Below are 23,161 nucleotides of genomic sequence, written 5' to 3' on the forward strand. Positions count from 1 at the left end.
GATCTTTCCACACGTGATTAGCATTTACGTTCTTTTTATATAAAAGCTTCTCATGCCGTGGATATGCACATCCATGCCTTTTTCCAGGCACGCCAAAAGACGTAAATCATCCTCAATTGCTAGTGAATATATTTCCCAATGCATTTCGGGCTTAACAGATGCCCTTCCTCAGGGGTTCACTAAGAAATAAAAGAACGTGGCTGTTACAATTTAGTTTCAAACCTCTATACATAACATGCCAACACTGTGCTGTATATCAAATCAACCCATAAATGGCGCTTACCCTCTAAAACAGTAGCTACGATACTGCCATGATTAAACATGAAGAACTCATTAAGCTACCCTTTTTACCGCACGTTTTAAACCCACCTTCACTTTACATAACTACCCCACTGCTTCATCGTTATTCTACTATTTTCTCTGCTTACACATTCCCTCTGATCTCCCCCAAACAAGCCTACACTCCGTGTCATACCTCTGCAACTGCATTTTCGTTTTCTCACTCTTCACCACGTTTCCCTCTGAATGGCAGCGTTGTAATGCACGCCATCTTTTTCACCTGATTTAACTATTCTCGAGTTGCCACACCTCCTGAGCTTAGCCTATTATTACCACTCAATCAACCCTGATGTAATCCCTCCTACCTACAACCCTCATAATACATCTCTTCACAAATCCTCAATCCCGGTAATGGTGTTCGATCCCCATCTCATTAATCCAATCTGTTATATCCCAATAGTATTCATGGTACCCCGGGGGGTTCAAAAATATGCCCCGTCCACCCTAAAGAGTATATGGTAGGCTATATCATAGAACAGCTATAAGGACATGGTTCCAAAAGCTGCAGACAGGCTCAGCTCATGCTAGAGCACCATCTCACATGTTACCAAGCACTCTACCTCCAGGATTGTGAAGGCCGGCCATAGGAGTGGCTGATAGGTACACATGTGTCTATATATAAGGGTAGATATAGGTATACTATATCTAAGCAAGGGGTGATTACACGACCTTGCCCCAGCTGAGTGATCAGCCAGTTGTGTCTGATTGGAAGGCCAGACCAGGGGTGACATAATACATGCTGCAGCCCCTGGGAGGCCTAGGGTACACCTATGCCCTGGGTACCTAGGGTACACTGTACAGGGTCCAATAAAGTGATCCTTACCAATTGGGTATGTACCTAGGGTACATGGAGTCCATTTTAAAGGGAGAGCAGACAGCCTGAGACCCTGAATGGCAGGATCTGAGGCCAACTAAGTCAAAAAACCAGCTAGACACTAGGCAAAAATTTGGGGGTAACCATAGTCAGATATCCACCTTCCTACACTGATACCACTGCCTGCGGAGGCACCACTGGAGCGCCCTCATGTGCCAGTGTGCATGGTTGACCAACAGAATGCAGGAAGCAAATAGACCGAGCATGCGAAGGACCTTCAGAACCGAAACAACCGCTCCATTGTTAAACAAGGGAATCATTTCCTGAATGTCGAGAATCCTTTGCGGAGGAGGAAAAAGTTGACACACTGTGGTATCCAGTACCGCCCCATGAACAGGTTGCGCTGAGAGGGCACTAGGTGAGACTTGGGTACATTTATCGAAAAACCCAAATTGTACAACAGCCGAGCTGTTACCTACAGATGATGAAGCACCATCTCTGGCGTCTCTGCCTTCAGAAGCCAGTCGTCCAGGTAGGGTAAAACCGGAATCCCCGACCTCCTGAGATGGGCAGCCACCACTGCCATCACCTTGGTGAAGACTCGATGTGCAGTAGTAAAACCAAACGGAAGAACCGCAAACTGGTAGTGTTGCGAACCAACCGTAAATCGGAGATACTTCCTGTGCGACTTCAGGATTGGTATGTGAAAATACGCATCCTGTAAGTCGATGGACACCATCCAGTCCTCTTGCTGCAGCACCTGAAGAACCTGCGCTAGGGTAAGCATCTTGAATCTCTCCTGCTTGAGATAAAGATTCAAAATTCTGAGATCCAGGATCGGACATAACCTGCCTTCCTTTTTGGGAATCAGAAAATACCGGGAGTAGCATCTCTGACCCCTTTCCTGTTCCGGAACCACCTCTATCGCACCTTTTTGTAACAGGGCATTAACCTCCTTTTGAAGGAGAAATAAATGATCCTCCGTGCAAAACCCTTGGCAAGGAGGGTAAGGAGGAGGGAATTCCCTGAAGGGAAGGGCGTACCCATTTTCTACGAGATCTAGAACCCAAAGGTCCGATGTGATCAATTTCCAATCCCATAGAAAATGGGTAAGCCGACCTCCCACAGGACCTACATGATCCAGGATGGCGGATCTAGGGCTGCTTTCCCGCATTACCAGGAGGGGCAGGGGAGGTAGAGGAGAAGGAGGAGGAGGAGGAGGAGGAGGAAGGATGACACCCGGTTCCACAATGGTGACCTCTGCCTTTACCCCTAAAGGACTTATTCAAGGGGTTTTGTTGCTGCTGAGGCTGTTTGAAACATCAAACGGAAGACTTCCTGAAGCCTCTGTATATTTTATAACTATAACCTCTCGACTGTGATTGCCGACCCAAAGATTTAGCCGTGGCCTTACTGTCCTTACATCTTTGCACGGCAGAATCCACCTTCTCTCCAAAAAGTCTAGACCCATCAAAAGGCAGATCAAGAAGAGGAGCCTGCACATCGGGAGAGAACCCAGAAGACCTCAACCACTCATGTCTTCTTGTTGCAATGGACAAACCCATCACCCTGGCAACAGAATCCGCCGTGTCCAAGCCAGACTGGATGACTTGGCGAGCAGCGGCCTGAGAGTCCGCCAACACCTCGCTCAGATTTCCCCTGTCTTCCTCAGATAACTTAGGAAGAAGCTGTTGGCAGAGTCCTTTAAGGCATGAATATATCTACCAAAGAGACAAGTTGCGTTGGTAGATTTCAGTGCCATGCTAGCTGAAGAAAAGACATTTTTCGCAGACTGTTTCAGCTTCTTGGAATCGCTGTCGGCAGGAGCTTGCGGAAAAGCCCCTGTAGACTGCTCCGAACAAGAAGCCTGTACCACCAAGCTCTCAGGAGAAGGGTGAGATGAAAGGAACACTGGATCTCCAGGAGCAGGCCTATATCTTCTGGACACTAACTTTGAAACCGCAGGAGCAGAAAGAGGGTTGCGCCAAACATCAAGTATTCGCTCAGTCAGAGCATCGTTAAAGGGTAAGAGTGGTTCAACCACCGAGGACGGAGAAAGGACCCTTCGTAAGAAGATTAGGGTTATACTTAGCCATAGGGAGCTGCAAATCCAAATGATCTGCAGCCTTCCTAATCACATAATGGTACGGAGCAACCTCCTTTGAGGGGGAAGCCTTCTGAGAAACAAAGCCCCACTCCGGAGAAACGTCAAGTCCACTTGCCTCACAAAAGTCCTCAAACACATCCTGTGTGTCAAACACTTCTCCTTCCTCCCGCTCATCTGCCTGGTACTGCTACTCCTCCAACAACCTCTGCGCCTCTCTCCTAGAGCGCATCTTCGGCTGCGGCTGCGGCGTCGGCGGCGCTACACTCGGCGTTGACGGGTCTGGGAGCGGCATCGAAGAAGGATTATTGTAGTAACCGGCGCCGATCGAATCAGAGAAGCTTCACTGGATGGAGCCGGGGATTGCCCATACGGCGTCGACATCCTCGGAGCTGGAAAATGCCAGGACGACGTCGCTGGCATGAAGGGCACAAAGGGGGCCTGTGGGTACTGTTGAGGCACACCCAAATTGAATGCCAAAGGACCCATAGGACCCGAAGGTGCACCAGAGAGGTATGAGGCCCTGGCGAACACGCCCTACATTGCATTCAGAAAACACGATGGATCTGAACCCGGCGCCGGAAACTGTGGATGTTGAGCCGGTTAGAGATACAAACGAGGCACCTCTGGAAACGGAGCAGCTGGAGCCGCAGGCGGATCCGCAGGAGCTGAAGGAACCTCCGCATCAACCGTATTCGACACCCCCCTCTGAAGTTGGTGAGAATCTCGGCGTCGATGACTGCTCCGGAGTCGCCTGATGAGACACTGAAGGAGAAGGAGAGATAATGTCCTTAACTCAACGTCAAGGAGTTGAAGACGGCGACCTTGACTCCACAGCCTTCGACGACCTGCGCCAGGAAGCATGTCTCTTCTTCTTATGCTTTCTCTTGGAGTCATGCGAAGTTCATGACTTGGACTTCGACCTTTTTCGACCCCTTTTTTCTTTCCTTGCCTTTGTCATATACAGCTTGGCATCCCGCGCCTTCGGGTTCATCTTCCTGCAGGAAGAACAGCCCCCGACTTCGTGGTCAGACGACAAACACCAAAGATAGTCTTCATGCGGGTCAGTATTAGACATATTTCCTCCGCATTCCTTACAGGGCTTAAAGCCAGACTTCTTCGGGGCAGACATGTCAAAAGAGAGAAAGATACAATCGAAATAACAAAGTATCCAGTCGAAAGTATGGAGAGTCCCAGAAAAAACTTTAACATCGACAGCGCAGAAAAAAGGGATCTGACATCATCACGCCGACGTGGTCGTCTTATTGCTCCAGTGACGTCGTGCCGAGCCATAGGATTGTGACGACCTCGTCAGCGTGGAGAGCTAGGAAAAAGTTCCGCGGAATGCTGGCGCAGGGGATATTCATAAGGTGAGGAATCCACAGGCAGATGTATCCATCAGAAAAAGTTCTCTGGCATTCTCCAGTCCTTGCTTATGGAGATGCCCCTCGACTGGACTCTCCTCGTTGGGAAGAATGCAGATTCTGCTTTAGAGTGCTTCAAGGACTGCTGAGCTACTGCATGCTCTCTGGACATATCTAGCCTGCCTTGCTTACTGCTCCTTTCACGGATTTGGTTGAGATATCCCTTACTGCCATCCTGTGCAGCCTCAGCTGGAAACCCTGCAGTTTTGCTGCGAAGTCTGTGGTGCACACCACAGCCAAGGTAAATGGGCCATCCAGCCCACTGCCTGCCATGCGGCCCCACCTGCTAAATCCTTTTAACCTGCCCTTACGGGAGCACAGTCACCCGGTGTGAGGCAGCTTCCAATGATTCTCTCCGGATTAGCAAGCCATTACATCAAATAGGTGGATCCTGCTGATTATTCACAAGGCATATGCCTTGCCCATTATCTCGTCTCCACCGCACCTTCCTCTGTCCGTCTGTCCCCAGCGACTGATTGAGGACCATCGGTCAGTTTTGCTGCAGGATATGCAAGATCTTTTCGCCAAAGGGGCTTTTGAGTGGGTGCCAGAAGCAGCACGTGGTTGTTATTCCTACTACTTTCTGGTGCCCAAAAGGACAGAGGCCTTCGTCCTATTCTAGACCTATTCTCAACACCTTCCTTCGTGCGGTGCAGAGGAGGACTATCTCACGATGGGTCATCCTCTGCATCAATATTTACTACGCTCTGGCCAAAAAGCAGCCTCCTGAAGGCTTAAGGGCTCATTCCACCAGAGCTATGACTGCTACCATGGTATTGCCACGTGGAGCTCCAGTACTCGACATCTGCCAGGCAGCAATTTGGGCGTCCCTGCACTCGTCCACCAAGCGCTACTGCCTGGACAGTGTAGTCCAAAGGGATGGCCTTTTTGGCTGCTCTGTCCTGCAGGAGTTCATGGTCTAAAATTGTCCACAGCCCCTGCGGGGATGTTATTGCTTGGGAATCTATTCAAAGGCAAGGAATCTGCGGCTAGATGTCTGTCAGATGGACAGGTTACTTTCCTACAGTAACGCCTTATCTGGTAGAGTCCTGATCTAGCCAGAGATTCCTTACCGACTGACCCATCCTCCCCACACTGCAGACAGATTTCTAGGGTCAGGGCTGACCCCCCTTTCAGGGCTCTAGCTCAGAAACGCACCAATGTCAGTGCACTAAATGGCTCCGTGCTTCTGGTGTGGAAAGTCATGAAAAGTAACTGACTTAAGAGCGCTGAGGTGGCACCTGTATAGGAGACAGAGGTCACAATGGCGGAGAGGATGCAGACTATGTCGGGTTGAGCCGACTGATTTCCCCCTTCCGGCGCGCAAGGATATTGCTTGAAGAAAAGTCTCCCGGATCCAGTTTGCCTCCTGGGAAATTAAAATGTAGGGAATGTGTGGCTAGATCATGTCTGTACCAGATAAGGTGTTATCGAAGGTAAGTAACCTGTCCATCTTGAGTCCATTACTTTGGCGGTATGTGTCATTGAGTTACAAGCACTGCGTGTGTTCCCACCTTTCATGTGCTTCTATCTAGACAAACTGTTCTTGAAGTCTAAAGCAACTTTAATGCCTTTGTTACCCCCTTTCCATCTCAGGCAATCCATTACCATTCCTAGCTGTTTTCCCCCCACCCCACCCGACTAAATAGGAGGCATTACTTCAGCTGGTCCGTCTCAGGATAGTCAGTAATTTAATCGACCATACGAGGAGGATCAGGTCTGACAACCAACACTTTGTTGACTATATGTAAGAAACTGTCTCTATATATAATACATCTAAAAGAAACACAGTGATGGATTCCTTACCTTAGAATTACCCCCAGGCGTCAGACTGGATCCGGAAAGTTTTTGTCAGCAGTACGCCTGCGCGTCTGTAGGTGTCGTCGTGTGGCTTCGCTGGCGTCGTTGGCGCCGGGATGTCGTCGCTGGAGCTACTTAGACACACCCACGCGCGCTGACGTCAGTTCTTTCTTTTTCCACGCCAGTAAGCTCAGATCCGGGAAGAGCTAGTACCCTCAGTCATTTTTTGACTTACTTTTTGAGGCCTTTTGTCTCTTTTTTTTTTTCCTCCGAGGAATGCCCGGGTTTAAGAACTGTGGGGACTGTCACCGAATGATGTCGGTGACGGATCCACACTGCGCAGGTCTCTACTGCCTGGGGCGCGACTACGACTCCAAGTCGTGCCCTGACTGCCGGGCCATGGCGCAGAAGGCTTTGAGGGAGCGGTCCCGAAAGTTGCTGGAAGTTCGGCAGTCGGCTCCGCACCGCTCAAGGTCCCGGTCCCGTGGAAGGTCGAGGGACCAGTTGAGGAGCCGTCGCCATCATTCTTCTGGATCTAAGACTTCGCACTCGGGGTCAGGTAAGTTGAAGCATTCCAAAAAGAAGTCGAAGAAGCGTTGTTGCTCCTCGACTTCCCATCGCGGCTGAGGGTGTGGGGGTGCCACACCCGCGGCTCCGGCAGAGCCTGCGACCTCGCTGCCGGTCTACCCGCACTTCCCGGGTCTGTCGGCGACGCCTGCCCAGGTGCTAGAATTTCTTGCTGCCATGGTCCAACTCTTTGGGCCGTCTAGCCCCTCCGGTGCACCTACAGGCCCCGCGGGCTCGACTGGGGGTCCTGTCTTTCCATCGCCGGCGGCTCCGGGCCGCAGGACCCCCTGGGATCCGGGATCAGACCCCTGTCGACGCCGGTTGACCTTATAACTCCTCCACCGGCACCATCTTGATGTCGCCCGCTCCTCGGGAGCCAGCCCTGAACTGGATACGGTGCCAGATCGACGCCGCTTGGCGCTGATTCCGACGCCGATGGGGCCATTTATTCCCTATGTCCGTATTTTCAGCCAGTTCCACAGACTTCGTAGGAAGGGGAGGACTGTGAGGGGTCTGAGGACCCTCTCGCACAAGACTGTGCTTATGACTCGGACTGGGCAGAGGATTTGGGAGATGCCAAGTGGTCTTGACACCTCACTTGACCTTGGCATGCTGTCTCCTCCTACTGTGGCCAAGGAGGAGGGCGGCAGTTCTGCAGTGGTGGTGTGTAGGGCGGCCGAGGCCCTCCGCCTCTAACTCCCTACAGTGGCCGTCAGGACTAACCTCCTAACAGAAGTGCTCCAGCTGGCGGCGACCTCTTCGGAGCCCTTGCTTCCCTTTAATGAAGCACTGTCTGATGTTCTTTTGGGCACCTGGTCCAGGCCTAACACAGGGGCTCCTGTGGACAGGAACATGGCCCTATGCCATTGCCAGCTCCGGCCGATTCCCTCTTCCTCTCCCAACACCCCACTCCTGAGAGCTTGGTTGTCCAAGCCTCTACGTCCCAGAGCGCGTTCCCTTCTGCACCTTCGGATAGGGAATCCAAGAAGTTGGAGCAGCTTGGCAAGAAGCTGTTTTCATCTGTCTACTTAGGGCTGCGTTCGGTGAACACTTCATGCCTCTTGGGCCATTATTTCCACTCTGTGTGGGACACGTTGTGCAGGTGCTGCCTAGCTGTCCGGAGGAGGCCCAGACTGTACTCGCCCAAGCTATTGCTGCTGGGAGAGACGCAGCTAAGTTCACCATCCGTTGTGACACTGCCGACTCGCTGGATGGGCGTTTTTCACGACAGTGGTGCTTAGGCGCCACGCCTGTCTGGGAACAACTGGCTTCTCGGGGGACATCCAGAACACTCTGATGGACATGCCCTTTGATGGCATTCAGTGCGTTGGAGCGCTTTAAGGAATCACGGGCTACGGCCAAGTCCTTGGGCCTGTCGGCCACTCGGCCTCCTCCGCCTTCTGCCTTTCGCTCCTTTCGTTGCCATGGAAGGGGTGCCCCCCTACATTCGCAGGGCCACAGGCCGGCGCAGCAACAACAGCGCGGCTGCAGACGTGGGAACCGTCGAGGCGGTTCAGGGGGCCAGCGGGCGGGTCAGTCCACCTCCACCCCTGCAGCATCCACTGCAAAGCCTTCCTAGTCCGACCTTTCAGGCCCATCAAACGCCAGTGAGCGGCAGAATATGCCATCATCTCCCCCACTGGCGCAACATCACTTCGGACAAGTGGGTGCTGCAAATTGTCCGAAGGGGCTACTCCCTCCCCTTCGAGACTTTCCCTCCAGCCATGCCACCTCAATACCACCGCATGTCGGGGGACCATCTTGCGCTTCTTCAGCAGGAAGTCACGGCCCTCTTGGCCAAGGGGGCCATCGAGCGCGTTCCTGGGACAGAAGTAGGTTGTGGTTGTTATTCCCACTACTTTCTGGTCCCCAAGAAGGACAAGGGTTTGCGTCCTATCTTAGACCTTCGGAACGTCAATCGCTTCCTCCGGAAGGAGAAGTTCAAGATGCTAACACTTGCTCAGGTCTTGTCTGCCCTAGACCCGCAAGATTGGATGGTAGCGTTGGCCTTTCAGGACGCTTACTTTCATATTCCCGTCCTGCCGGCCCACCGGCGTTACCTGCGGTTCACGGTAGGCCACGAGTATTTTCAGTTCCCCGTGCTCCCATTTGGCCATACCAGCGCCCCTCGGGTGTTCACAAAAGTGATGGTGCTGGTTGCAGCTAATCTGCGCAGATCAGGGGTCCAATCTTCCCCTATCTCGACGACTGGTTGTTGAAGGCGGGCTCGCCCCAGGCAGTTGTCACCCACCTCCAGACTACGGCCGACCTCCTGCATTTGCTTGGGGTCTCCATCAACGTGCCCAAATCGCACCTGATTCCCTCTCAGAAGTTCCTCCTCATCAGAGTGGTTCTGGATTCGGCGCAGTTTCTGGTTTATCCTCCCGAGCAGTGAGTCCGGGATATTCAGGCTATGATTCCGATCTTTCAGCCTTCATCCCGGGTTTTTGTCAGGATGACCTTCCGGCTACTGGGCCTAATGGCCACCTGCATCCTGTTGGTGGATCATGCTAGATGGCATATTTCGGGCTCTTCATTGGGACCTGAAGTTCCAGTGGGCACAACATCAGGGCAACCTGTTTGATCATGTCTAGATCTCGGAGGGCACTACACAACAATTGAAGTGGTGCCTCACGAGTCGCGATTGGGTCAATGGCAGATCCCTCTCCCTTCCCCAACCGGAACACACAGTGGTGACGGACGCGTCCCTTCTGGGATTGGGCGGCCACGTGGGCGAGGCGGATATCAGAGGACTCTGGTCTCCGGCAGAGTCCCGGCTCCATATCAGCCTTCTGGAGCTTCCGGCGATCCGACTTGCACTGAAAGCATTCCTTCCGTCTGTCAAGGGGAGAGTAGTGCAGGCATTCGCAGACAACACCACCGCCGTGTGGTACTGCAGCAACCAGGGTGGGGTGGGGTTGTGGACTCTGTCAGGAGGCTCTGCGTCTTTGGACATGGCTGGAACATCAGGGCATTTTCCTGGTGGGTCAACACCTGGCAGGTTCTCTGAATGCCGGGGCGGACAAACTCAGTCGCAGGTGTATGATGGATCGAAAATGTCGTCTCCACTCGGACGTGGCGCAAAGTCTCTTTCAGCAGTGGGAAGAGCCTTGGTTAGATCTATTTGCCACGAAGAGAATGCGCAATGTCATCAGTTCTGCGCGCTGTAACTTCACAGGCGGCACTCGTTAGGCACCCCTTTTCTCCGCGAGTGGAATTGCGGTTTGTTGCTATTTGGCAGGGGGCTAGGCCAACATGCCAAGGACAGTGCTGCCATGAAGGCTAACACCCAGCAGAGGCTGCTGACAGCTGTCAGTGCCCAGAACCCCACCTTTTGCTCCTGACTGGTAAGTGAAGAGGCTATCTTACAGGCTTCTTTGGGTTCTGGCTGGCTGTCTGCTGTTTTAGGGTGGGGGGGTCACTACACTTGGTAGTGAACACCCTTCCTCCACCCTCTGTTCTGCCAGCTGAGGAGCCACCAACTCAGGCAGGACAGTTGCCTGACTAGTCAGATCTTTTTGTTGGCTAGGGGGGACTTTGCCAGTGCCACTTTTGGAGTTCTCCTTTACTGGGATAGAATCTCCCTGGCCCACTGGAACTGTGGCTAACAGTTGCCCACCTTACCTATCCTGTTTCTTCTTTTTCTTTTGGGGCTTAGCTGCACTAACTGCAGGTTGACCCCCCCAGGTTTCTTGGGTGATGTCTGGTATTGGACCAGTACCTCTCTTTGGCTCAGACCAACCTCTGAGTGGTCATTCCCCAGGAGACAATCAAGGGGGAGGTCTTTACTGACTACCACCTTTCTCCATCTAAGGGACCCAGCTATTGCTAGGGGCACTACAGCCACAGGCCTTCATAAACAGCTTGTAAATTCCATTAAAGTCATGCACATTGTTTCCAGTTAACTAGCCACCTAGTGTTTTTACTGAGTAGTCTACAAAATCAATCCAGGATTGATTTTGGGTTTTGTGACCCCCCCTGAGTCTAATTCTGTACTCCTCAGTTGTGAGTCCAAATCCCTCCATCAGAGTGCTCGTCATAGGACCCAGCATCTGCCCCAGCAAGGGTCAGGCGTCTGTCTCTGCAGTTACCAGAGAACAGTTCCCAAGTGTGTACCCCCCAGAAAGTCTTCTTCACCCTTCTAGCTTCACAAGCCCTCTCAAAAGCTGTGAACCACTTGGTGATATCATTACCCTCCTCATATTTGGGGACAATCCCTTTGGGGATTTTAGGATCTTAAGATTCCTCTCTATCATTATTTTGATTGCTGCCACCCCATCTCCTTTCTTTCTTTTTCTACAGCCATGAGTCTGGACTCTAGATCCAATCTTTTGTCCAGCCTTGCTGAAAGGCTATCCTCCTCATTGAGGCTGTCCTCAATGGCCTCACTGGAACCTGACCCACCTGTGTGGCCTCTAGGTCTCCAAGGGTTGATTCTTGAGGTATGGGGACCCTTTCCTGCCTAGGGATTATTCGAGGTGGGTCACCAGCCCTATCATCCTCATCTGATTGGTCATCACGATTTTCTGATGGGTGGGCCTTTGCATACTCCGACAGGAGCTCCTGGAGGCCTTGTTTGGTTGGATGCTTGCCGTTGGTATATTTTTAATTTTACATAAGGACCTTATCTCCTTGAAAGACAAGTGAAGATAAGGGGTGAGTTCGAGCTCCTCAACCATGTCCTGTATGTCGGGGTTATTTACACTAGTAGGGTCCTTTAGAACAATCTAACAAAAAGTTCTAACCCCTCTACCCTTAGCTAAAGTGATGTTTTATTTTCAAAAATTCTAGAGGGACTTAAGCAAGGCCCTAACAAGACTTTTAGTAGTTTGGTAAAAATGCCAATTTGAAAAATTCAGAATTCTAAAGGCAAGTTTAGAGTTCTGTCGTGTGATCAGGTGGTAATTAAGTAGTCCAACAAATGCAAGTTGTGTATCCCACCGCTGATCCACCAATGTAAAAAACTGCCTCTATATATAGTACACCAAAATGAGGTATAGTGTGTATAGAGTCCAAGTGTCCCCAGAGGTAGGCAGAGGTTAAAGTTACATAGAACCTTACTCTCTAATAGTGGTAGCCTGGTCGAGCAGTAAGGCCGTATCAGAGGACAGTGTTAAGCATTTGATGTACCCACTCAGTCAGCAAATGAATTTACACACTCAAGAACTGAACTCTAGGCCAATTGTTGTTGTATAAAAATATGCTGTTGTTTATTTTTAGAACCAAGCAGGCCTGGTACAGGTAAGCATTAAATACGTTTTAGTAATAAGTTACTGGATATAGGACAGTTTGAAAATGCAATAGAAATTGTACTTTGTTTGATTTACAGGGGAGCAGTTGTGTGCAACACTTAGCAAATACAGTACATTGGAATGAATAGGCTTTTTCAGTAAATTGCAGGTAAGTTACTTTTCAAACTCAGTGCTGGATGCCTAGATTCAGCACTGGAACATTTCCTGCGAACAGGTGAGTAAACACGTTTTGGTTATTTGTGCGATTTTTAAAGAATATTTTTAGGTTTCAAAACTCCACACTTAAAAACTTTTTGGATAAAAAGTGTCAATGTTATCCTGGGGAAGGAAAACAGGTTAACGGTTCACAGGTAAGTAATCGACTGTGGGAGTTAAGGTCCTGGGGTTAGACTCAGGGGTCTCCCAGGGTCAGTGATGCACTGTTGTTGCATCCTCAGCGGCACTAAGGCAGCTGGGTGCAGAGTGTTGAGGCCCAGTGTTATCCAATGGGGGATAGGGGGCCTCCGGTTAGTGGCTGCTGGCAAGCAGGCCATGGGTTATGGGAGCAAAGCTCCTAGGGTTAAGCTCAGGGCAAGTTGGGGACCAAAGTAGCACCAAAGGAGCACCCTCTGCGGCACTAGGGCGGCCGTGTGTAGGGTGCTGTTTTGAGGTCAGGTTCCCTGTTGTTTCGAATGGAGATCCACCACTTCGCGGGGTAAGTTGGGATGTCGTGGGTTGGTTAGGACCGTTGGTTTGGGCTCACAAGGCTGTGGGGTGTCTGGTGCAGGGGTGCCTTCTGACGTCTGATTTTCTTACCCGCTCTGGTCGCAGTAGGGGGTCCTCTGGATTGAGGCTGCAGGCGCCGTCTGGAGGCTTGAGGCAGGTCAGGGGTCACCGGATCTCGTGCCAGGATCTCCGGGTGGGACCTGCTCGTGGTGTTTTTCCATTTGAGCTCGGGCTGGGTTCGGCGGGTGCAGAGTGGGCTGGATTTGTGGTCTCTGGCTGGCACCAGAAGCTGCAGTTTAAACACGTCCAGTGTTCACGGGAGAAACAGTCTAGGAAGTGAAGGCAGGCAGGTCCTCCCGGATTTGTGAGGTTGCTGGCTGCTGGACACGCCAGGATTTCGCAGGAGCAGGTTCGAGGGGAGACAGGCCTGTAGGGCTGGGGCCAAGTCAGTGGGTGTAGTACTCTTGTTAGCTGTGCACGGCTCTTTGTCCTCCTTCTAATTTTATTCTTGTAGGTAGGCTGGATTTACCTTCTTGGTTCAGGGCTGCCCCCTAAATAGTGTATTTAGGGGGCGTTTTAGGGGTCTTGAGGTCAGTAGCCAATGGGCTACTGACCTTAGGGTGACTACACCCTTGGCGTGTTCACCCCACGTGGGGAAATGAGCACAATCCCTAGTCCTGATTGGGGAGTGCCTGCCATCTGCAAGATGGCGAGCACTGGAGAGTGGGCTTCACCTCGCCTCCCCCACCTGAGGGGTGGAGTTGGCAGAGGTGGGCACACCTCCTGGGCAGGCTAGTGTTTCCCGCCCGTCTTCCTGCCGAAATGGAGGGGAGACAGGAAGGGGGCCTGCTCCTGATAGCAGGAGAGGCTGGGGGTCGCATTACAGTGGCTGCCAGGCCTTTGAAGCTCCCCTGCCACAGATGGCTTTTCCTGGCCTGGGGGAGGTGTGAACACCTCCGCCCAGGAAAGGCTTTGTTTCTGGGCTCACGGAGCGTAGGCTCCTACCCTAGGGGTCCAGAAACATGTCTCATGGTGGCAGGCTGGTGTGTACCATTCAGGGAACCCACCAGAGGCTTGTTGTTTTTCAGGGGGCATCTCTGAGATGCCCTTTGTGTGCATTTTTCATTAAATCCCACTCTGACATCAGTGTGGGTTTAATGTGCTGAGAAGTTTGATACCTAACTTCTCAGTTTTAAGTGTTACCATTATGGTGGTGTGGCGTTCGTATTGACAAGCTCCCAGCACCATTTACTCTTAATGGCAGCACTGCACTTACAATGCCTAAGAATTGGCTTAGACACTGTAGGGGTACAGGGCTCATGCACCGCTGGGAGAGGGAGAGAATGAATGAATACAGGGCCTTTAAGGGTGCACAATAAGTGCTGCAGCCGTTGGCGGTCTTCTTTGGTCACAATGCACTGGGTACCTGTGATACCATTTACCAGGGGCTGACCTGTGGCCAGAGATGCCACTTGGGTTAGTTTTGGGGAAAGAACACAGGCCCTGAGAACCTGATTGGCAGGGACCCAGGGCACACCAAGAAAAAGTGCATCAGTAGTCTGGCAAAAAGGGGGGGGGGGTTACTGCAACAGAAACTCACTTTCCTACAGTATACAGACAACAAAAAGTGTTAGATAGTCCAGAAGAGCACATTATGTTGGACCATCTTGTGCATCAAAATGTTATACCCATGCCAAGAATGAGCAGCCCAAGATAGTCCATGCTCTTTCTTCCAGAATTAAGTCTTCAACATCTGCTCTTGCTAGGGCTGTCCCTATGGCTGAAATTTGTAAGGTGGCGACATGGGCCTTCTTTTCACTTTTTCCCAAAATGATGGCTGGGACCCCGAATTTAGAAGGGATGCACGTTTTGCACATTCTAAGCTTCAGGACTTCCTTTTGCGATTATTTCTTCATAGCCAGCAACTGAGGGGGGGGGACGTCTTTGCAATATTTTCAAAATGTGAGGAATCTGTATGTAGAAGTATCCATCAGAAGAAAGTCACTTACCTTTGATAGCGATCTTTCTGGTGGAAACTCTTCTCAACCAGCAGATTCCTCACTGATCACACCCACCTCCGAATTCTGAAAGATGGTAACGTGCTTTTTATTTTAATAAGGTTCCAACTTAGTTTGTTGTACTGCAGCTTAAGATTATGCAGAAAATGTTTCTGAATCCAGTCTGGTACCTGGGATTATTGAAGAAGTGAGGAATCATTCATTACCGAAAATAAGCAATTTTTTCTTTTGAAGTTGCTACTAGATACTGTGTGTTGAGACTTTTCAAACTGAGGATCTAATGGAAGAAGTATACATTTAACAAGCAAATTCATTGCATTAATTGATTGACATTCTTCTTCACAACTGTGCAATCCTGGTGCCCTTGATTGAATTTAAGGTTTTTCCAGATCAATGAAATTCCATGGATTAACCATTTTGTCTAGAATGTTTTTCTAAGAGACTAAGTAATTGCTCATCTGATATATTCAGTTTTGAGTTGCTACTAGATACTGTGTGTTGAAACTTTTCAAACTGAGGATCTAATGGAAGAAGTATACATTTAACAAGCAAATTCATTGCATTAATTGATTGACATTCTTCTTCACAACTGTACAATCCTGGTGCCCTTGATTGAATTTAAGGTTTTTCCAGATCAATGAAATTCCATGGATTAACCATTTTGTCTAGAATGTTGTTCTAAGAGACTAAGTAATTGCTCATCTGATATATTCAGTTTTGAGTTCCAATCTCCCCAGCACCTTTCAAAAACTCTCCCACTTTTTTATTTTATTCACATTTGTATAGCGCTTCCTACCTTTAGTATGGCATCATAGGACATTCTGAATCTGTGTCCCTCCCCCTCCATATGAATCTGAAATTATCTTTTTAGACCAAAGCCTACCAGACAGCGCTGCTCTCTGGTTTGCTAACAATTTTTGTGTGCGTTCTAAAAGCTTCCCTGGGAATGCATTTCGCCCATTGCTTACTATTGGCTTTGTGGTCTCTAAGTAACAATTCCTTGCTCTCTATTTGCTGGCTTGATTTGCTTTGGGCTGTCCAGTTTGAGTTCATCCCTATTGTGGCTCATCCCTTGTTTACTGTATCCTTCCAAGTACTTGCTTACTGTAAACAGGCCTTTACATCTTTTTCTTATCTTATCACATTTGCTGTGTATTCAAATACAGAGGTCAAATGTCAGGCTCTTTCTTCCATGGGACCTTGGTGTTTACTTTTCTTTCTCTGACTTCAAAGTAAGAATTTATGTGACAATCCTGATGGGTACCCTTATGAGAGGAGAGGCTGTATGATTCTATTTATTGTAGTACACCACAAAAGTGAACTGTGCTGATATTTCAGAATATATCAGAATCAGGAAAGTAGAAATGAAGCACTTTTTGGTAATACTGAAGTCTCATTTAACAAATATTTGAATACGATCAAAACACATCAATACACTAGGTGATGACATAGTTTCTGCACAGTAAAACTGTATGCCTGTCCAAATGTAAATAATCATTTCAATTGGAAATGGGATGTCTGTAATGGCAGTCTGCTACCACACTATGAATACTCCACACTATACTTCTCCCCTTTACACCACTCCTCTCTACAACACTCGACTTCCCTCTATGCCCTTCCACTCCATTCTACGACACGCCACTTCACTCTTTGCCACTCAACTCTACGTCACCCTACTTCATGTCATGCCACTCTACTCTGCACTCCTTCACTTTATTCCCCTCCACTCTATGCCTTTCCACTCCATACCACTTACCCAAGTCCACTCCAGTCTATCTCACTCCACTTCACTACAGTCTACTCCACTCCACCCGTCTCCAATCTACCCCATTACAATCTACCCTACTCTGTCTACCCCACTCCACTGCAATCTACTCCAATCTATACTATCAACCCCACTCCAGTCTACCCCATTCTACCCCATTCCACTCTGCCCCAATCTACCGCACCCACTTGAATCTATAACATTCCAATCAACCGCAATAAACACCAGTCCAGTCTACCACAATTTACCCCACTCTACTCCAATCTACCCCACTCCAGTCTACCCGGATCTACCCCACTCGAATCCAGCCAATCTACTCCACTCCACTCTACCCCAATCTTCCCGCCTCCACTCCATTCTACTTCAGCCCATTCCATTACGATCCAGTCTACCCCACCTCAATCTACCTACTCCACTCCATTCTACCCCACTCAGTTCAACCTAATCTACCCCACTCCACTCTGCCCCAATCCACCGCACCCACTTTAATCTGCTCCACTGTAGATCAATCTACCTCAATCTGCCCAACTCCAGTCTACCCCGCCCCACTCTCTATCCTGACTACACCCCAGTTTTCCTTTTGCTCTACTCGCCATTCCACTACAATCTATCCCACACAAACCCACCCCACTTCCCTCCAATGTACCCCACTCAACTCTACCCCACTCCAATCTATCACAATCTACCCACTCCATTCGACCTCACTCCACTCCATCCCTATCTACCCCACTCTATCCCTATCTACCCCACTCTACTCCAAACTACCCCACTCCACTCCAATCTAACCCGCTCCACCCAATCTGCTACACTCCAATCCACCCCAGTCCACCCTAATAAAATGTTCCCAGTCCAGTTTACCCTATTCCAATTTACATCAATCTACTGCACTCCAGTCAACCCTACTCCACACTACCCCACTTCAATGTACCCCACCCCATTCCAATCTACCCTGCTCCAGTCCATACAATCTACCTCACTCCAGTCTGCCTCAATCCACCCACTCCACTGTTCTCAATTTACCCCACTTCAATCCAATCTACACCAATCTCTACCCCACTTTACCATACCCAATCTGTGCCTACCAATCCCAATCCACTCCAGTGTACTCCGCTCCACCACACCCCAATCTATACAATCCACTCCAATCTACCCTGTTCCACCCCAGCCTACCACAGACCACCCAGTCTACCCATCTCCAATCAGCCCCACTTAACTCCAAGCTATCCTACTCCAGTATACCCCACTCTGCAACAATCTACCCCTATCTTCTCTACCCCCATCTACTCTACCCCACTATACCTCACTCCGGTCTGCCCCACCCCACTCCATGCCACTAACATTTAGCCATCTTAAAAGGACTGGTTTACATGTCTAAAACACATTTCCAAATCCACTAGCTCTTGCATAGGAGATACCTATTTGCTGTGCCAATGCGTGTTTTGATTTTGCCTCTTGTTTTGGAGTTTAGTTGTGCAAAATTAATAGTACGTTCTTTCACTGTTTAGTTTAGAAGTGATTTGTATACGTTACTGTGAAAGAAAGGGAGCTTAAACTTGAAGAACTTTGCAGAGTCTTGTCTGACGGTAACTGAATCAATAATATTGAAATTAATGTATGCTTGAAATTACTGTTCTTGGTTCGAACAAGTCCTAAAGATCTGCTGGTAGCCTAGCATATTGTTTGAGAGTACTGCTAAATGACTTAATTCTAAATTAGCTGTTGCTTTTTTTCTGTCTTAAAACAGGGCACTCTGTTCCAGCGGTTCTGCAGAATACATTTCATGCACAGGCATGTGAAGAACTATTTAAGCATCTTTGTATCAGTGGAACCCCAAAGATTCGATTGCATACTGGTCTTCTGCTAGTTCAGCTGTGTGGTGGTGAGAGGTGGTGGGGACAGTTCCTCTCAAATGTCCTTCAGGAACTGTACAACTCAGAGCAGCTTCTTATATTTCCCCAAGACAGGTGAGTAGGCTTATTTGTAATGAAAATGTTTGCCTGTGTTTTTTGAGATGCAACAACAAATGTTTTCTCAACTTTATTCACTGTGAAATCTTTTAGGTTAACGAACAAGTTACTTACCTTCGGTAACGCTTTTTCTGGTGGATACTGTATCTGCCTGTGGATTCCTCACCTTGTGAATATCCCCTGCGCCAGCAACATTCGGAAACTTTTGTAGCAGTCCACGCCGATGGGGTCGAAGACGACGTCACAGAGACACGGCTCCGCTCGCGACTCCGCAGATGTCACCGGCTCCATAAGAAGAACTCGTCGGCGTGATGACGTCAGTTCCGCCCCTTTTTTCCGTGCCTTCGAGGCACACAGATGGACTGACAGCAATATATATACACAGTATACACAGTACACAATATGCAGGTCAACACACACAAAGTGTGGAGAATAAGCAGAAAGGCAAAATAAATAACACAATGCCCTTGAGAGATAAAAGTACATTTTGAAACACCAACAACAGACCTATAAATAGGATGGACAACGTGGAGGCGGGTGGGTCAGTGAGGAATCCACAGGCAGATACAGTATCCACCAGAAAAAGCGTTACCGAAGGTAAGTAACTTGTTCTTCTGATGGATACATCTGCCAGTGGATTCCTCACCTTGTGAATAGATTCCACAGCAGTCCCCACACCCGGAGGAGGGTGTCCAATGGAGAAGTGTGGCTCAATGATTAGAGCGGCAGACCCTGATGCAGAGGTCTAGCCCGCGACCAGGGTTCAATTCCCCGTCTCGGCGGGTCTTGGGCTCAAAATTCCACGGACATGATAATTCTCGCCTCGGTGCCTATTCCAATCATGGAGTCCCACTCTGCAACTCTGGGCAATAGCTTGCTTAATCTCCACAACGGCCCCCACAACGCTAAGGATGCCTGGCCTCCACCTTGGGGGTGCCCAGGAGTGGACGCCTCACAGGGAAAGCCAGGATGGGTTCCACAGCGGTATTCGTACAAGCGCCTTGAGACCCTTGCAGGTGAGTAGTGCGCTATACAAGTATCAAATTTCTATACCAGAAAGTCCTGAAGAACGGAACGAGCAAAGTATCCGTCCCTCCTCACCTCAGTGTCTAAGCAATAATGTTTTGCAAAAGTGTGGAGGGAGGCCCAAGTTGCCGCCCTACAAATGTCCTCCACAGGAACACCCCTAGACAAAGCAGAAGTGGAAGACTTTGCTCTAGTGGAATGAGCTCTCAAACCCTCTGGAGGTTCCTTACCAGCCAAAGAGTAGCATATCTTGATGCACAAGACAATCCACCTGGAAAGGGTGTGCTTGTGCACCGCTCGACCTTTCCTGCAGCCAACAAAGCCCACGAAGAGCTGGTCATCAACTCTGAAGTCCTTTGTCCTGTCCAGGTAGAAGCTCACCGCCCTCTTAGGGTCCAAGCGGTGAAGTCTGTCCTCCTCCTTGGAAGGGTGAGGGGGAGGATAGAAGGAAGGAAGGGTAATGGATTGCCCCAGATGTAAGGGAGTTACCACCTTAGGCAAAAACGCAGCCCTGGTCCTGAGTACCATTCTTTCAGCATGAATGGTCAAGAATGGGGGTTTCGAACTTAGAGCTTGAAGCTCACTTACCCTCCTTGCCGAGGTAATTGCAATGAGGAAAACCGTCTTAAAGGACAACAGTCTCAAGGGACACTTGTGTAAGGGTTCGCAGGGAGAACCCATAAGATAAGTTAATACAAGGTTTAAGTCCCATTGAGGCACAATAAAGGGAGTAGGAGGAAACCTGTTTGTGAGACCCTTGAGAAAACGAAGAACAATAGGTGATTTGAGTAACGACGGCTGATCCGGCAAACAAAGGAAAGCCGACAAAGCCGATAAATAACCCCTAACAGTAGCCACAGCAAAGCCTTGCTGAGCAAGAGAAAGGGCAAACTGAAGGATGTTAGATAGACGAGCCTTCAAAGGGTCAATGGACTTCTCTCCGCACCAAAGTACAAATTTAGACCACCTATAGGAATATATGGATTTGGTGGAATGGTTGCCCCGTTCAATCTCTAGGCATGAAGGTGTAAGCTCCAGAGGTGGGGGTGTAGAACCTGCCCATCCGACTGCGAGAGGAGGTCTGCCCTCAGAGGGAGATGGAGCGGAGGGCACGAGGAGAGGTGGAGAAGATCTGTATACCACACCCTTCTTGGCCAATCCGGGGCGATCAATATGACTTGGGCCCGGTCTTGGCGAATCTTCCTCAGAACCCGAGGAATCAAGGGTATGGGAGGAAATGCGTAAAGTAGTCGTGAGCCCCAACTCAACTGAAACGCGTCCCCAACGCTCCCTGCATCGGATACTGCATTCTCGTGAGTGGCGAACAGGTCCACCCGAGGCGTTCCCCACATCCGAAAGACATGACAAACTACCTCCGGATGAAGCCTCCACTCGTGGTCGGCGGAGAACTGCCGACTGAGACTGTCCGCACGTACGTTAAGCACCCCGGCCAGATGATTCGCCATCCGACAAATCTGATGGTCCTGAGCCCAGGACCATAGACGCAGGGCCTCTCTGCAGAGACAAAGAGACCCCACTCCTCCATGTTTGTTTATATACCACATCGCGGTGGCGTTGTCCGTCAGGACTTGAACAGACCGACCGCGAAGGGAAGGGAGGAAGGCCTTGAGTGCTAAACGAATTGCCCTCAATTATCAAAAGGTTGATGTGAAGCAACCTTTCCTCTGGAGACCAAAGACCCTTGATCTCCAGATCCCCTAGATGAGCACCCCACCCTAAGGTGGAGGCATCCGTTATCACCGTGGCCACCGATGGAGGTAGATGAAAGAGCTTCCCTTGAGACAGGTTGCCCTCCACGCTCCACCAGGACAGATCCACCGCAGCTTCTCTGGAGATCCTCACAGACTCCCTGAGATCTCCTTTGTGCTGATACCACTGCTGCGGAGGCACCACTGGAGCGCCCTCATGTGCCAGCGTGCATGGTTGACCAACAGGATGCAGGAAGCGAACAGACCGAGCAGGCGAAGGACCTTCAGAACTGGAACGACCGCTCCGTTGTAAAACAAAGGAATCATTTCCTGTATGTCGAGAATCCTTTGAGGAGGAGGGAATGCTCGACACACAGTAGTGTCCAGTACCGCACCTATGAACAGGTTGCGCTGAGAGGGCACCAGGTGAGATTTGGGCACGTTTATCGAAAAACCCAATTTGTACAATAGCTGAGTTGTATCCTGCAGATGACGTAGCACCTTCTCTGGTGACTCCGCTTTGATCAGCCAGTCGTCCAGATAGGGGAAAACGGAAATCCCCGACCTTCTGAGATGGGCTGCCACCACTGCCAGCACCTTCGTGAAGGCTCGAGGTGCCGAAGTAAGACCAAACGGGAGGACCGCAAACTGATAATGTTGCGACCCTACCGTAAACCGGAGATACTTCCTGTGCGACTTCAGGATGGGGATGTGAAAATACGCATCCTGCAAGTCGAGCGACACCATCCAGTCCTCCTGATTCAGCGCTTGAAGAACCTGAGCAAGGGTGAGCATCTTGAACTTCTCTTGCTTTAGAAAAAGATTCAAGATTCTGAGGTCCAATATCGGACGCAATCTGCCGTCCTTTTTCGGAATCAGAAAATACCGGGCGTAGCATCCCTGACCCCTCTCCTGCTCTGGAACCACCTCTATCGCACCTTTTTGAAACAGCTTCAGGACTTCCTCCTGTAGAAGAAGACGGTGGTCCCCCGAGCAAGCACCTTGACAAGGAGGGTAATTTGGAGGGAATTCCCGAAAGGGAAGGGCGTACCCATTTTCTACAAGATCCAGAACCCAGAGATCTGTAGTTACAGATTCCCAATCCTGTCGAAAATGGGTAAGCCGGCCCCCCACATGACCAGCATGATCCAGAATGTCGGATCTAGGGCTGCTTTGCGGTGGTGGGAGGGGCTGAAGAGGAAGAGGAAGAGGAGGAGAGTTGACGGCCACGTGAGCGACCCCTGATTCTTCCTCTGTAACCCTTGGACAAAGAGCCTTGCTGCTGTTGTTGCTGCTGTTGCTGGGTCTGTCTATAAGAATGAAAAGTCGCCCTTCCGAAGCCTCTATACTTCTTGAAAGATCCCCTTGGCTGGGATTGGAGACCCAACGACCTTGCCGTAGCCTTGCCCTCCTTGAAGCTTTCGAGAGCGGCATCCGCCTTCTTGCCAAACAACCCAGACCCATCAAATGGTAGGTCCAACAAAGCCGACTGCACATCTTGGGAGAATTCGGAGGACTTTAGCCACGCACCCCTCCTGGTGGCAACAGAAGACCCCATAACTCTGGCAACTGAGTCTGCTGTGTCCAGTCCACTTTGAATTACTTGTCGTGCAGCCGCCTGAGCATCAACCAAAACTTCATTGAAGCCGGCCCTATCCTCCTCCGACAACT

General features: G+C 50.0%; 1 protein-coding gene across 1 annotated transcript in view; it reads left to right on the top strand.

Annotated features, from left to right (window-relative positions):
• The window catches only part of BIRC6 (baculoviral IAP repeat containing 6), a 1,973,616-nt gene that overhangs the window by 771,945 nt on the left and 1,178,510 nt on the right, over positions 1–23,161 (top strand). Inside the window, exon 30 of the mRNA XM_085609819.1 lies at positions 18,533–18,752. Coding sequence (XP_085465945.1) covers positions 18,533–18,752 — 220 coding nt within the window. The remainder of the gene's footprint in view (positions 1–18,532; positions 18,753–23,161) is intronic.

The sequence above is a fragment of the Triturus cristatus genome, chromosome 6 (genome assembly GCF_964204655.1).
Source record: "Triturus cristatus chromosome 6, aTriCri1.1, whole genome shotgun sequence".
Classification (NCBI taxonomy): Eukaryota; Metazoa; Chordata; class Amphibia; order Caudata; family Salamandridae; genus Triturus; species Triturus cristatus.